Source organism: Cicer arietinum, unplaced genomic scaffold, assembly GCF_000331145.2.
Source record: "Cicer arietinum cultivar CDC Frontier isolate Library 1 unplaced genomic scaffold, Cicar.CDCFrontier_v2.0 Ca_scaffold_5776_v2.0, whole genome shotgun sequence".
Taxonomy (NCBI): Eukaryota; Viridiplantae; Streptophyta; class Magnoliopsida; order Fabales; family Fabaceae; genus Cicer; species Cicer arietinum.
In genome coordinates this window covers 1-16,415 of record NW_027339423.1, presented here as the reverse complement: position 1 = coordinate 16,415, position 16,415 = coordinate 1, and the positions used below count along the sequence as shown (strand labels likewise).

At 36.3% G+C, this 16,415-nt stretch overlaps 2 protein-coding genes across 6 annotated transcripts in view; both read left to right on the top strand.

Moving 5' to 3' along the window:
* Window positions 1-5,203, top strand: part of LOC101494580 (uncharacterized) — a 22,188-nt gene extending 16,985 nt beyond the window's left edge. For 4 of the 5 annotated variants that reach the window (XM_073364755.1, XM_027331072.2, XM_027331074.2 and 1 more), the window contains one exon: window positions 3,653-3,954. In XM_073364755.1, the coding sequence (XP_073220856.1) occupies window positions 3,653-3,811 (159 nt within the window). In that variant the 3' untranslated portion in view covers window positions 3,812-3,954. Of the gene's footprint in view, window positions 1-3,652; window positions 3,955-4,929 lie in introns of those variants that run through there. The other variant, XM_027331075.2, reaches the window with a different exon arrangement.
* An 800-nt stretch (window positions 5,204-6,003) lies between these two features.
* Window positions 6,004-16,407, top strand: LOC113784833 (uncharacterized; the record flags this gene model as incomplete). The annotated part of the gene is made up of 10 exons (XM_027331071.2): window positions 6,004-6,146; window positions 12,949-13,065; window positions 13,254-13,527; window positions 13,912-14,025; window positions 14,215-14,298; window positions 15,025-15,075; window positions 15,153-15,332; window positions 15,411-15,739; window positions 15,847-16,203; window positions 16,298-16,407. Coding segments are annotated over exons 1-10 (1,624 nt in total), but the record flags the coding sequence as incomplete, so codon positions are not given.
* Between the last annotated feature and the right edge of the window lie 8 nt (window positions 16,408-16,415).

The following is a 16,415-nucleotide window of genomic DNA, read 5'->3' as shown; positions in this document are numbered from 1 at the left end:
CTTATTGATTATGGCTACTTATGAAGATTTTCTTTGGTGGTTAGAGTATTGTCAAAACTCGAGTTCCGTTGTTTCAACTGCACAAAGTGGTAAGTCACTTGTTTGCATCTCACTTTCTCATAGCCCATGGATTCTCGATTCTGGTGCATCTGATCACATTACTGGTAATAAGACTCTTTTCTCCCCTCTCAACATCTGGTTATTTACCTAGGATAGTCTCAGCCAATGGTTCCCAAACACAGTCTCAAGGGATTGGCACTGTCCAAATCCTCCCTACTCTGTTAGTTAAATCTGTCCTTTATGTGCCTGGATGCCCATTTAATTTAATTTCTATCAGTCGATTGACTCGTTCTCATGACTGTGTTGTCACATTTACTAATTGCAATGTTACTTTGCAAGACCGAATATCAGGACGACAAATTGGTGTCGGATGTGAGTCTAATGGTCTTTATTATCTCTCAAACCCATCAACAGCGTGCCCTACCACATATTCTCCTCTTACTATACATGCTCAGTTAGGTCATCCGAGTCTTCCCAAACTTCAACAATTAGTACCTAATCTAACCAAAATATCTAGCTTAAATTGTGAGTCGTGTCAATTAGGGAAACACACTCGTAGTCATTTCACTGATCGAGCTAATAAACGAGCTTCCTCCCCATTTGCTTTAGTTCACTCAGATGTTTGGGGTCCCTCTCGTACTATTTCCACACTTGAGTCTAGATATTTTGTTACCTTTATCGATGATTTTTCCCGTTGTACGTGGTTATTTTTAATGAAAAATAGGTCTGAATTATTTTCTATTTTTGAACAATTTTATAAGGAAATTAAAACTCAATTTGGTGTATCCATTCGCACTTTGCGCAGTGATAATGCCCGTGAATATTTGTCCCATCAATTTCAAAATTTTATGACCTCTAACGGCATTCTTCATCAAACATCTTGTGCTCATACACCTCAACAAAATGGGGTAGCCGAACGCAAAAATCGGCACCTTATTGAAACCACTCGTACTCTCCTTCTTCATGGTAATGTACCATCTCGCTTTTGGGGCGATGCTGTTCTAACGGCGTGCTATCTTATAAATCGCATGCCTTCGTCTGCTCTTGATAACAAAGTCCCTCACTCGATCCTCTTTCCTGGTACCCCTCTTCACTCACTTCCTCCTCGGGTCTTCGGATCTACATGTTTTGTCCACAATCTCACTCCTGGTCTTGACAAACTTTCAGCTCGATCATTAAAATGTGTCTTTCTGGGTTATCATCGGTCCCAAAAAGGTTATCGTTGTTATTCTCCTACTCTTCGACGATATCTCATATCGGTTGATGTCACATTTTTTGAGTCTGTTACATACTATGAGTCGCTTCCTGATCCTTTGTCTGCAACTATTCCTCTGGACCTACCAAAGTCTATTTCACCTTCTCTTTTACCATTAGAGCCTATTACGTATGCCCCACCTGAGACACCTCCTGTGGCCCCTCCCACTGTCCCACTTGAGACTCCTCTTGTTGATCCTCCAACTGTACAACCTCTTCAGACATATCGTCGTCGTCAACCACCATCGGTTGTACATGTCCCTACACCTGTTCTTGATACCGAGGTCACTCCAGACGCTCCTTCACCGCCACCTCCTTCTTTATCGGATCCGACCCTTGATATTCCTATTGCTATTCGTAAAGGTATACGTCCTACTCGTAACCCATCCCCTCATTACATTGGCTTGAGTTACCATCGTCTTTCTCCTTTGCATTATACTTGTTTGTCTTCCCTGTCTTCTGTTTCTATTCCTAAATCTCCAGGTGAAGCTTTATCTCACCCAGAGTGGAGACAAGCAATGATTGACGAGATGTGTGCACTTCAGAGTAGTGGTACATGGGAATTGGTTCCTTTACCGTCGGGAAAGTCTTTAGTAGGATGTCGTTGGCTTTATACGGTGAAAGTTGGTCCTGATGGTAAGATTGATCGTTTTAAAGCTCGTTTGGTAGCAAAAGGGTACACTCAAGTTTTTGGCCTCGATTACAGTGATACTTTCTCCCCTGTGGCTAAGATGGCCTCTGTTAGACTACTCCTCTCTATTGCAGCCATCAGACATTGGTCTCTACATCAACTTGACATTAAAAATGCTTTTTTGCATGGTGACCTTGAAGAAGAAGTGTATATGGAGCAACCACCTGGGTTTGTTGCTCAGGGGGAGTCCTCTACCATGGTTTGTCGACTTCAGAGGTCTCTCTATGGTCTTAAACAGTCTCCTCGAGCTTGGTTTGGTAGATTTAGCACAGTAGTGCAACAATTTGGCATGATTCGAAGTGAAGCTGATCATTCTCTTTTTTATCGTCACTCAACCCAAGGGTGCATTTACTTGATTGTCTATGTAGATGATATTGTCATAACTGGTAGTGATCAACAGGGCATACTCCAATTGAAACAACATTTATCTCATCAGTTTCAAACTAAAGATCTTGGCAAGCTCCGCTACTTCTTGGGTATTGAGGTAGCCCAATCTAAGGACGGCTTAGTAATTTCACAAAGAAAATATGCTATGGATATTCTTGAAGAGACAGGTTTGTTGAATGCCAAACCGGTTGACACTCCTATGGATCCAAACGTCAAACTTCTACCTAATCATGGGGAGCCATTTTTAGATTCAGGGAGATACAGAAGATTGGTTGGTAAATTAAACTACCTCACAGTCACCCGTCCAGACATTTCTTTTGCAGTCAGTGTGGTAAGTCAATTCTTAAATTCTCCTTGTCAAGAACACTGGGATGCTGTGATACGAATCTTGAAATACATTAAAGGTGCTCCAGGAAAGGGTCTAATTTATGAAAACAGAGGACATACTCAGATAGTTGGTTATTCAGATGCCGATTGGGCAGGCTCACCCATTGATAGGCGATCCACTTCTGGGTATTGTGTACTTGTTGGAGGAAACTTAATATCTTGGAAGAGTAAGAAACAAAGTGTAGTTGCAAGATCTAGCGCTAAAGCTGAATACAGGGCTATGGCATTAGTGACTTGTGAGCTCATTTGGTTGAAACAGTTACTCAAAGAGCTTCAATTTGAAGAGGCAACACAAATGACATTAATATGTGATAATCAAGCAGCATTGCACATTGCCTCTAATCCAGTTTTTCATGAGAGGACCAAGCATATTGAGATAGATTGTCACTTTGTAAGGGAGAAGATCGAATCAGGCGACATCACCACTAGTTTTGTTAACTCCAATGATCAATTGGCAGATGTATTCACTAAGTCTCTGAGAGGTCCTCGAATCAGTTATATATGTAACAAGCTTGGTGCATATGATTTATATGCTCCAGCTTGAGGGGGAGTGTTGAAAATATATTTATATTTATTACATATCATGTAAATAGGGATAATATCTCCCATATTTATTTTTGTATTCATTGTCTTAAGATTATGAATTCAATTCATTTCTCTAACTATTAGCTACTAAAAGTGATTAAAGTTTGTAGAGATTGATTTGAGCCAATATACAACAGACTCCGTTGTGTAGTTCAGACACACGGTTTCACCATATGTCTCTCTCATTTTCTCTTATTCAACAATGCTAACGGGCCAGAATACTTACATACTTACAGCCTATATATATTATTTACATTCTACTATAGTATTTAACAAAACCCTCTGCAGGTAATACTGCTAATATCTCAAAAACCTTCTCAAGCTTTGGGTTGGAAAAGTTTGGATTCTCAAACTATTTTGAAGCTGGTTCCACTGATTCTGCATGCACTCCATTTGATTGCTTTCCGTTTGTTACAATTTACAATTCTGGTCCTCTTGGTAATCTAGAGAGCTCACTCATATATGCAATTCCAGAGTGGAGAAAATATTTTACTCTGAGGGACAAAAAAATAACTAGTCCCAAATGTTTCCATGATTCTTCCTCAAAATGCAAGTGTGATTTCAGATACTTTCTTGAATCTGGGATTGCCAGAACCTCCAATAATTTTTCGATTGAGTTGCACCTGTATGGAATTAGAGCCCATTTTCATGACTCATCATGCATAATTGGATCAATCATGGTGCCTACATGCAAATCTTCCCTATTATTTTGTGATGACAGCATGGACATATTGTGTTCTACTGAAGGATTGGTTCTTACGTCATCTTGGGGGCCTAACAATTTTCAGGATTATCTATGGGGTCCTTCTACTGCAGATTTATCCCCTGTTTTAAATGTAAGGGTCAGGAAAGCACAAAGCATATCTTCAACTTTTAATTTAGAAGTATGCATCGGCATTCAGCATGTGTACTGCATGTTGCCCTCTGAATATCTCTCCATCATCATTGGTTACTTTTCACTCTCTGATTGGGGTGGTTATCCCAGTGATCAGTTTTCCTATGATGCACAAGGTGATATAGCTCTAAAAGATGACACGAGGATTACATACAAGTTTGAAATCTTGGATTCTGATCTTATTTTGCCTGTGGAAAGTAATGAACATCAATTTTTGAAGGTTCAATTGCCACAACTTTATTGTTGTTTCATTGAGAATTCTGGTTTTGATGATGTATTGAAGAACATCCCGACGGAATGTTTGGTTCCTGTTCATAAGCTCGCCAAAATAAATAACTGTCTAAATATATTTGGTCGAGATTTGAACGTGTCATTCATTTTCTACATGAATGACATACTTGGCTTAGCAACAGATGAGCAGAATACAGAATTTGTAGCAAGTTCTGTAGTTGCACCCATGAATGCTGATGTTTGGGTCAGAATTCCATGTGGAAGTGAATCTAATAGCAAAAGCTCTGCATCGATATGTTTGATGGCATGCATTCGCAGTTGTTATATTATTGCTGAGGGTTTGACTTCTACATATTTTGATTATCTTTTTCTTGCTCATTTATTTTTTTATATTATTTGATTCTGTAATTGTACTCATGAAATTTTTTTCTGTAAACAGATAGCCACTTTTTCGATGGATGTATGGCTATACGGGATGTTATTGAGGAATTCTCTTCAGTTGAAGATCAATTCAAATGTTTCAAGTCTGATGTTGTGCAATTTCTTCATTCCAAGAGAAGCTTAAAGTCATCTGGAGCAACTTCTTCAACTCCAATGGCGTCGGCCATTATATCAACAGAAGTCAAATGTTGCACTCAATCATTGTCCATAAACCTCTGTCATAAACACGAAGGTTTTGAGAAACCAATAAGCAAGTGTGATTTGAAGTTTATTTGTTCAGCATCCTTAGTTGACGATTCCTTGGTTTGGTTGGATTTGCAGTTCTCTACATTGGTGTTTTACTCTTCATACGGTTCTGTCTTGGCAAAATGTGCTTCAACTCCCTCGTCTACGTTTGTACTTTTCATCTGTTTTTCTATATCTATTGACCATATTAATGAGCTCAGTCTTTGTCTACCGTCTCTTGATATTTGGCTTCATTTGTCTGAGTGGACCCAGATTGTTAATTTTCTCAATCATCTCTGTTTACCTTTGGACAAAAGTCCTATGCATGCAGCATCTGAGAGTTTGTCTGTAGATACTGGCATTTCTGCAAAAAAAGCAGAAGCAAAAGATGAATCTAGTTTCCTTGATTCTGAGAGTACCTCAATACCTTTTACAACTCAGGAGACTGAGAATGCTGTCTTAATGATTATTAAGTCGGAAAATGTCTGTATCACTTTTCACATCCCCATCTGGACCAGTGAAGAACCATATGTGGAACTTCAGCGTGCTGAAAGTCTAAACCTGACAACTCTAAGTTTATCCTCTGATATTGTTGAAGAAAAGGATGCAGAGTTTCTTACTGTTTCTGTCAAAGTGAAAGATATTGAATTAGTTATAAGTGGCAGGGATATCCAACTGAAGTCCAATATGGAAAGATTGAGCAGTGTAATAGTATTCGTTGCCAATGCAAATCATACATCTTTGCCACTTCTTGATATAATCCAGGTTCATGTGGATGTTGTCTTCAGTAGAAGTCAGATAGACAACAGCACACTCAAAGTGGAGCTTATATGTGATCATTCTGATCTATGGCTTTCGCATCCTGCATTCCATTTATGGGGTGCTTTAAAATTCGATGTTCCTAAATCTGGATCTGCTCAATATTCAATGGGAGACATTTCTTTCAAATTCCAAATGCGGAAGGTTTCGGTTCTAATAACAGATGGAAAGGTATGTTATTACTGTTTCATTTTTGTAATTTCTGTAAATCCTCTGTCTAGTAAGACAACACAAGGTTGTATTTATAATAAAAACAAGTTAATGTGGTTGCTAATTCTAATCCCATTAGCAACTAACTACACGAGCATATTTTACTTGTGACTTGTTAGAATATTAGAAAATATCTCATACTATCTTTTATATTATATTAGAGTATGTTGAGTTATTTCTTAGAATCAATTTATAATCATAGACATATCTTAAAATATCTCTGATTATTATTATGATTTGTTCCTGATTTATGATTGAATCTATGTTTCTCTATAAATATAGATTAGTATTGAGTCTTTTGTAATCAAATTAACATAAAGTTATTATCAATAATATTCAAACCCTTATTATTTTCTCCCCTCCTTTGATCTATCCCACAACTTCAACATGGTATCTAGAGCCTATTTTGATCCGCTTTGAGTTGTTTCGACACTATTCCGCTCTGAGTTACCAAAAGTTTGGTAATGAATCATCATTTTTTCTTTTTCAATTTGATCTCTTGATCAATTTTCATACTTTTCCAGCTTTTTTCAGCGAGCCTCCTAAACAACCGTTATTTGTTTTTGTCGAACCTTTTCTGTCCAGATCCACTGTCACCGTCGTCACCCTTGTTTCCGACTGCTTTTCCAGAGAACAATTTCTCCACCAGCTTCATTCTATCTAGATCGGCCCTCGCCCGAAAATCTGTCGCCGAAAGCCGTCACACGCACTCTCATGCGCTGCTACTCTCTCTCTCTAAAATAGATTCAAGTTTAAATATTTTGGGTCTCTAGTATAATTAATTTGATGCTTCTAACTGCAGTTTTTAGAAGAACAGACTTTGTTTTGTTCAATTGCTTGCCATGAATTTCTCTCATGCTGATAATCATTCCAACTATCTTGCTAAGCTATATTTATAGCAATTCTCTCCGACTTCACTTGCATCCTTAAGTTGACTTCACCTGCATTATTTTTTTGGAACAAACTAAAGTTTAGTAAAGTTTAGCTTGGATGATGTTATAATATTAGAAAATATCTTATAATATCTTTTATATTATATTAGAGTATCTTGAGTTATTTCCTAGGATCAATTTATAATTATAGAGATATCTTAGAATACCTCATTATTATAATGATTTGTTCCTGATTTAGGATTGAGTATATGTTTCTCTATAAATAGAGATTAGTATTGAGTCTTTTGTAATCAAGTTATCATAAATTATTATCAATAATATTTAAATCCTTATTATTTTCTCCCTTCCTTTTATCTAAAATCCCACAACTTCAACACTAATTCTAACATCATACTTAACATGTGACTAATTCTAACAATGTTCAACCTATTTGACTTTATTATTCTTGTTCTGTCACTTTCTCATTCATTATAATTTTATTTTTTTGTGTTTTCTGGTGTATCATTGTCAAATATTTTTTCTTATACATGATCAAATATACCTTAAGAACAGTGGGCCAACCTGTAATGGCAGTGGAAGCTCTAAAATAAGAACTATTTGAAACTAGTATGCAAAATTTTACTCAACTTTTGGGGAACTCAGCAGCAGAATAGTTTTGAGACTCGAAACAGGTCACAGAGGATGGCAGTGCTCTAATACTGTTTTGAAATTATGGATTGTAGATAAAATACGAAGGATGTGATTATTTATATGGATACAAAACTTCTAATCCTAAATAAATAGGGAAATCGAGGATGAAAAATCATAATTAATTAATATGGAAGGTAATCTTAGGATGGGTTATTCAGACGAATACAGAATGGCCAACGCGCACAACAATGCCATTGGTGTGAGTGGGTTTTTAGGATTGTTGTCTGAATGAAATTTATTTAAGAATATATTAAAATAGAAAAACCGTTGACTGAACGTTGATAAAGAAGAAAGTATTTTGATTCATCACATTGTATAGGGATTCGGTTGTATAGGAATATTAGTAGAGATTTAGTTATATATGAGTATTAATTAATAGGATTTGGTTGTATAGTGTTATATGTTTTAATTATTCTTTGATTGTGCAACATCCTAGGCTAATTGTTAGAAGTCTTAGTCAATACAATTTCCTAGGCATCGAATGTAATTATTGCAGCATCATTATAAATAAGGTGTGTGATCTCATTAGAGAAACAAGAAACACAACAATTCACATATTTTACATGGTATCAGAGTAGGTTCTGATTTTGTGACCCGTCTTTATGCTTTACAACCGCTGCCGGTGGCAGCAAATGCCGCCCGGCAGCACCACCTTTTTTCAGTCTTTTAATTTTTTTGGCTTCATACAGTCATCTGTCACCATCAACTCCGACTGCCTTTCTTGCAACCAGCCACGACACTACAGCTGGCCTCAAAAGCACCGCCTTCACTGTGTGTTTTTTCAGTGACTTTTTCTTCTTTCAAACACAGCTGTGTTTTACACCAGCTGTCACTTTTTTTTTTACTCTGTTACAACTGTGCCAACACCAGCTGCCTCTTTTATAGTGCGCATCCAAAACCAACAAACACCGCCGCGCAATCCTCCGACGAGCACGACGGTGATTCTCCCGTCGCCAACCAACATTGCACACGTTGTCACGCGTGTCTGTCTTCTCTATGTATGGGTCCCACGCGCCTCCACCAAATCCGTACGTGAGAGCGCATGCACCTGTCTCCAGCCCCCTTCTGCAACCTCATTTTTCAACTCTTTGTTCCGCATTGTATTTGTTGTTGTGAGAACTTAGTTTCAAGGACAAGGTACCATTTACTCAGACAATCATTTTATTCCCACCAACGATCAACCCGGTGGTGACTCTATTCCCACATATGGTTCATATTAGTGGCGCCTTTTATTCCCACTGATGATCAATCCAGTGGTAACTCTATTTCCACATATGAATCATATTAGTGGTGCGTTTTATTCCCACCGATAATCAATTCAGTGGTGACTCTTTCACACATGAATCATTAATGGTGTCTTCTCTTTTCAAACTAGTCTAAGAATTGTCCAACTTAGTTTCATTTTTTATTTATTTTTACATTCAAATACTAGGGACTTGTATTTGACTAGAAGTTCTACCATTGAACCTAGGAAATTGTACAGTCAAAGAATAATAAATCATACTTTGAATTCTAATACTCCTCCTCAAGCTGGAGCATACATATCATATGCACCAACCTTGTTACATATAGATTCAACTCGAGGAACCCTAAGTGACTTAGTGAATATGTCAGCCAATTGATCATTTGATCCAACAAAATTAGTTGTGATTTCTCTGGAAAGAACTTTGTCTCTTACAAAATGACAATCAATTTCTATGTGCTTTGTTCTCTCATGGAAGACCGGATTGGAAGCAATGTGAAGTGCAACTTGTTTATCACAAATTAGTTTCATTACGTTGACATCTCGTAACTTGAGTTGTTTGAGTAACTGTTTTACCCATGTAAGTTCACAAGCCGTTGCAGCCATAGCACGATATTCTACTTCTGCACTCGATCTTGCGACTATGTTTTGCTTCTTGCTCCACCACAATATCAAATTACCTCTAACAAGGACACAATACCCAGAAGTGGATCTTCTATCTAATGGTGACCCTGCCCAATCAGCATCAGAGTAGCCAACAATATCGGTATTACCCTTGTCTTCATAAAGCAATACTTTGCCTGGTGCGTTCTTGATATACCTAAGAATATGAATCACAGCATTTCAGTGACTATCACATGGAGAATTCATAAATTGACTTACTACACTTACAACAAATGTAATATCAGGTTTAGTTACTGTAAGATAATTATGTTTGTCAACAAGTCGTCGATATCTACTAGGGTCTTGCAATGGCTCCCCCTGACCTGGTAGGAGCTTGACATTAGGATCCATAGGAGTATCACGTGGGTGACAATCAAGCATGCATGTTTCTTCAAGTATATCAAGGGCATATTTTCGCTGAGTAATTGTTATACCTGTCTTAGACTGATCAACCTCAATCCCCAAAAAATATTTTAGCGGCCCCAAATCTTTAGTGGTGACTCTTTCACACATGAATTATTAATGGTGTCTTCTCTTTGCAAACTAGTCCAAGAATTGTCAAACTTAGTTTCATTTTTTTTTTTTTGTGATAAAATGTTTTGATGTCACAAGCTTAAAGCATAGTAAGCTTTAGCTTGAGGGGGAATGTTAAAATTTAGTGTATGTTTTAATTATTCAATGATTGTGCAACATCCTAGGCTAATTCCTAGTCAATACAATTTCCTATGCATTGAATGTAATTATTGTAGCATCATTATAAATAAGGTGAGTGATTTCATTAGAGAAATAAGAAACACAACAATTCACATATTTTACATATAGAAATCTAGTATATATATACATCTGATATTGTCCGCATATTTCAATTCAATAAATATATTTTACCCTAATTCTTAAGATGGTATTAGAGCTCTAGGTTTAAGGCCCGTTTTCGCATAAACCCTTGCCGTCTTTATTGCGATAGAATTTAGCCACTGTCATCATGGCCCTTTGCTGTCTTCATTGCAGTTTGTTCGTGATCCCTAAAGTGTATTTGCTACGTTCGTTGTCTTGAAACTAGGTGTCACTGTCGTGAACACAACTTTGACTTCTCACCACTATTGGCGACTGTAGACCATTATACACTGAACATATCACACCACCGCGTACACCATATCACACCATTGTTGTACGCTTTTGGTGGTTACTTTCAGATCAGAGAACTTCGGTCCTTGGGTCATTTAAAGCACTTTTTTTTTTCAATTAGAAACTTGCTGTTTTTTGTTTTTCATCCATGGCGGGAGAAGGAGTAGTGATTAATACTAAAATAGAGAATGAAACGAGAAATAGAAATTTCCATGCCGAATTGCAAAGCCTCTCATTCGGACTCAAATTGTGCCCACCTTTTTGGAAGGTAAAGGGATGGTGTAAAACTTAACAGATGAACCCCCCTAAGAAACAAATTCCAAGTTTAAGAGGTTGGATAAAGAGGATTTTATGATCATGGCATGGTTATGGGATGCAATGACCTCATAAATCAGTGACACTTGCATGTTTCTTAACATTGCGTAGAAGATTTGGAAGGCATTAGAAGAAACTTATTCTAAAGCCAAAGATGCTGCCCAAATATATGATGTGAAGGTGAAAAGTGGGGTTGCTAAACAAGGAAAAAGAATGTTACTGTGTATGCATATCATTTCAAAGCTTTATGGATGGAGTTGGATCATTGCAGAGTTATAAAAGCCAAGTGTTCAACAAATGCGGCATTACTCAAGGAGTATATTGAACAAGATCGAGTATATGATTTCTTGGTGGGACTCAACTTTGATTTTGATCAAGTTAGAGTGCAAATCCTTGGTAAAGAGAACGTACCAGGAATTAATGATGCATTGCTCTAGTGAGGAGTGAAGAATGTCGAAGCGGACTAATGCTGACAATCCCGCCTATAGGAAGCTCAATAATGCTATCTGAGCATAATTTGACTATGATGGTTGACCAAAAGAAAGGAGGAGGGACCTATGTGGAGAAGAAAGGTGAAGGAGTGTGGTGTACCTATTGCAACAAGCCTCACCACACCCGTGAAAAATACAGGAAACTGAATGAGAAGGCACCTAGTAAAGATTGGAGCTCTCAAAACCGAGACAAGGAGTGAGAAAGGAAGAGATGTCAAATATATAGACTTTTGATAAATCATTCCTAATTAGTGAGTTATAAGAAAATAAAATCTGAAATTTGATTAGAGAATGATACCAATATATAGACTTTTGATAAATCATTCCTAATTAGTGAGTTATAAGAAAATAAAATCTGAAATTTGAACTGCACAAAGTCAGATCCTAAATATAGTAATTACTATAACATATGAATTTCAAAAGAAAAATCAAATCTTTTGATAGCACATACTACCTCTCAAGGTGCTGAATGAAAATACATTATTCCCAACTTGCAAATAATATCATAAAATCATTTGGTGGAAAGTTCTTTCCCTTGGTTAATACATTTGGCAATGGAAACCCCAAAGAGATGCATGTTGTTGTTATAAGACTGCTGTCTAGATTTTCATTGATGAGTTGGTGGCCTATCTCTATGTACTTAATTTATCCCATCATGCTGAGCAAAATTGTGGTTAGTGCTAATGGTGGGTTTGTTATCACCAAAATAGCCTCATTGGATCTCCATACTTTATTCGGAGGTTTTCCAGCACGAACTTCGTCAATAACATCTCACAAACCCTGTAAGCCCTGGTTTGAAACTCTATCTTTGCATGTGACCTTAACACGGACATTGATGCAAGTTATAGGCTCTAAAATAAAAACTTTACACAATCAAATCCTAATTATACAATAATTAATGTATAATTAGGATAACAATCAGTTACAAAGTATAATCATTTCTCTTAATTATGCCAATAGAATTAAAGCTCCTTCCATCCCAGGCAATTAGTAAATTATATACATATATATTTTCCAATATAAGCTTTGGTTTTCTGTAAAAAAAAAATAGATATTGTTATTGATTTGTACTGCCCTTTAAAAGTTTAAGCTTTTAGGGTTGTTGATTCCTTGACATGGGAATAAAGCCGCTTTCATGTACTTCTCTAGAGTTTGATCAATTATTACTTCCCTCACTTAGCCCACTTTTCAAAACATAGTTAGTACAAGGATGTTGGCTCTAGTTAAAATTATTATTTAGCCTTTCCCTACTAGCTTTTGGTATAATGGATTCATCGAGAGAAATATTAGTGTTCATACTTGTGTCATCCCTTCTAGTTACTGAATGATGTCTAAATATGCAGATATGTGATAAGCAATGCCTGCAGCAAGGAAATTATTTATAAACAGAAGGGCACTGATGTCATGTTTTATCTAGGAATAGGAGAACATACTCATCTTCACTGGACAGATACAAGCAGGTGTGTTTTTTTCGGTAGTTTATATTTCTTTATCTCAAACAAGTATAGTTGCCATTGCCACCACCACTAACAGAAAAGGTTGCATTCTGATACTGTTTTTTTATATATTTACCACAATTATTTTTTTTACCATATCTCATTCTTCTATTTGTTCAAACTACTTTTATTTTTAAAAAAATGTAATGCAGGGAGCTGCTTGTTTCTATTTGTTATAATGAAACTGGATGGCAGTGGTCTGGCAGCTTTTTACCAGATCATTTGGGTGATACACAACTGAAAATGAGAAACTTTGTTCTTGGCACTTCAAACATGATACGAGTTGAAGTGCAAAATGCTGACATATCAATGGGAGATGAAAAGATAGTTGGAAACATCAAGGGAAACTCAGGGACCAACTTGATTCTTTTGTCGGATGATTATACAGGATATATGCCATACAGAATTGATAACTTCTCGAAAGAGGTTTGTCTGTAGTTTTTCAGTTGCACTACTACAAAAATTTTAGATTTCAAAATTGTTGTGCTGACCTCTGCTCCTTGAAGGGCTGCTGCTTTTTTATTTGGATGGCTTAATTTATTTATTTATGTGTTAATCTTAGCATGTTGGTTGTTCAGCTTTCTCTATATTTTCCTCAAAACACATCTTACATTAGAATATATAAATTCTGTTGCTTACTTTAATGTTGCTAGACAAATGTCACTTTATTTTGCATTAATGATGACATATGAGTGTGCTAGTTTACTTACCCTATACTGTTACAAAAGCCATACAATACCAGAGCATGGACATCACTTGCTATGCTTAAGTTTGTAACTGGATTTTATTATTTTTTGTGCTACTTTCTAGATATTGCGAATATATCAGCAGAGGTGTGAAATTTTCGATACTGTCATTCACTGCTATGCTTCTTACCCTTACGTCTGGGACGAACCATGCTCTCCTCACCGTCTTGTTGTGGAGGTACAAAAAATTAGTACAATGAAAACTGCACATGGCTTTACCTAACAATGTTTGCATGACTTTACCTAACAATGTTTGCATGACTTTACCTAACAATGTTTGCATGACTTTACCTAACAATGTTTGCATGACTTTACCTAACAATGTTTGCATGACTTTACCTAACAATGTTTGTTACCAAAATGGAAGGTACCTGGAGAACGAGTTTTGGGGTCATATGCTCTGGATGATGTTAAAGAGTATATGCCTGTCTACTTGCCATCAACCTCTGAGGTAAAACATTTTGCATTTTCCAATATTAAAATAATTGTTTTCAAATGTTACATATGACATTCTTGATATAATACATGTTTTAAGTTGTTGAAACTATTGGGTATTAGGTATAGATAGAGGGAGGAAAAAGAGAGAACAAACTTTAACTAATAGACTATCATATGGATGTGTTGTGTGATGATGACCTGAAAATTGATTGAAAGGTCATGCGGATATCTCTCACTTATTAACATGTAACGATGAAATGAAATGCACCGTAAGATTTGCATACTTCAAAAAAGGCTTTTAAGGTGAGGAATATCTCTCACTTATTAACACCTTTTCAGGCAATCATATCCAATATCAGACTTTCAACATAGGCTGAAGGCCATAAAGACAAAATAAATATAGTAGATATATTTCCTATTTACATTATATGATACAATAAACCTGTACAATAATCCTACACAATAAACATAAAATATATTCAAAAGAGAGAATCTCAATAAATTATCCACTGGTACAGCACATCTAATTTACAGTAATACCAAACTGTAAAATTTATTTTTTGGATAAGACCAAACTGTAAAATTAATTTAATAAAAAAAAAAGATGTTGTAGAGCAGTTATAGATGATGTTTGTGGAGCTGATTCTTTTGGCAAGTGATAAATAAAAGTTTATCTTTTAGTTTACATGTCTTGATTCCATGGTAATCTAATGTTGGCTTATGCAATCGATGATTTCAGAAGCCAGAGAGGACATTCTTTATATCAGTACATGCAGAAGGAGCAACAAAGGTGATATATTTTATTTCATCAGTCATGAAAAATAACAATTCATTCTTACCTTTGTGGATGATATATTTTTCTTTCAGGTCCTCAGTGTTCTTGATTCAAGTTACCACAATTTTAATGAAGCGAAGAAATCAAGTGTTCCACATGCCTCAGAGAAAAGGTTATATGATCATAGTCAAGTTAGGCCTACAGAATATCAAGAGAAGATATCGATTTCTCTTCCATACATTGGGATTTCATTGATTAATTCATACCCACAGGTAATTGAACTGCGAACTTTCGGATTTGGTACTCTTTTATCTCCTTGATGTTCATTAATAATACTTTCATTTCTGTAGGAGTTGATCTTTGCCTGTATTAAAGATATACAGATCAACCTACTGCAAAGTTTGGATCGCCAAAGGCTTTCCATGCAAATATCATTCATACAAATTGATAACCAGTTGCGCTCTACTCCATATCCAGTTATGTTGTCATTCGGTAGTGGATACAGATCCTGTCAAGCAGACTATATGAAATCTAGGGATGATGCCACTAGATCAAGAATCGAAAAATCAAATCCAGCGAATATCTGCAGCAGCTCTTCTGTTCCCGTTTTCTGCCTAGAAATATCCAAGTGGAAGAAGAAAGACATCTCATTTCTTTCATTTGAGTACATAAAATTGAGGTTTTTGTCTAACTTGGTTGCAGATTTACAGCTTACTGTCACAAATGTATTCTGGTGTTTATGTACCATAAAGTGATTTCTTATGATATTATTCCTAATGCTTGCAGGATGGCAGATTTCCGTCTTGAGATTGAACAAGAAGTCATATTAAGCTTATTTGAGTTCTTTACAAATATCTCTTCAGGGCTGCAGTATGGTATCAGACCATCTTCAAATCACTATTACGGGACATCACTAAAGGATTCATCCTCATTTGTTCAAACTAGTGAAAACTTAAGATTGAATGCTGACCAAAGTCCTTTAGGGTTTGCTCCTATATTGAATGCAAAATCTAAGAAAATTGCACCATTGCCTTCTATCATTCCAATTGGAGCCCCATGGCAGGAAATTTATCTGTTAGCCAGAACCCAGAAGAAAATATATATTGAAATGCTTGAATTGGCACCAATCAAATTGACTTTAAGGTCATTTGCCCATTCTTATATTTTTTCTAACTGCTGTTTTGGTTACTTATGTATAGTATTTAAAGACTCACTGACATAATTTATACAATTCCAGTTTTTCCAGTGCGCCTTGGATGCTTCACAATAGAATACTCACATCAAAGGAATTTCTTATCCATGTAAGCAGTATTTCCTTTTTCTTAGAGTCATTGAACCCAGTTACATGCCAAACA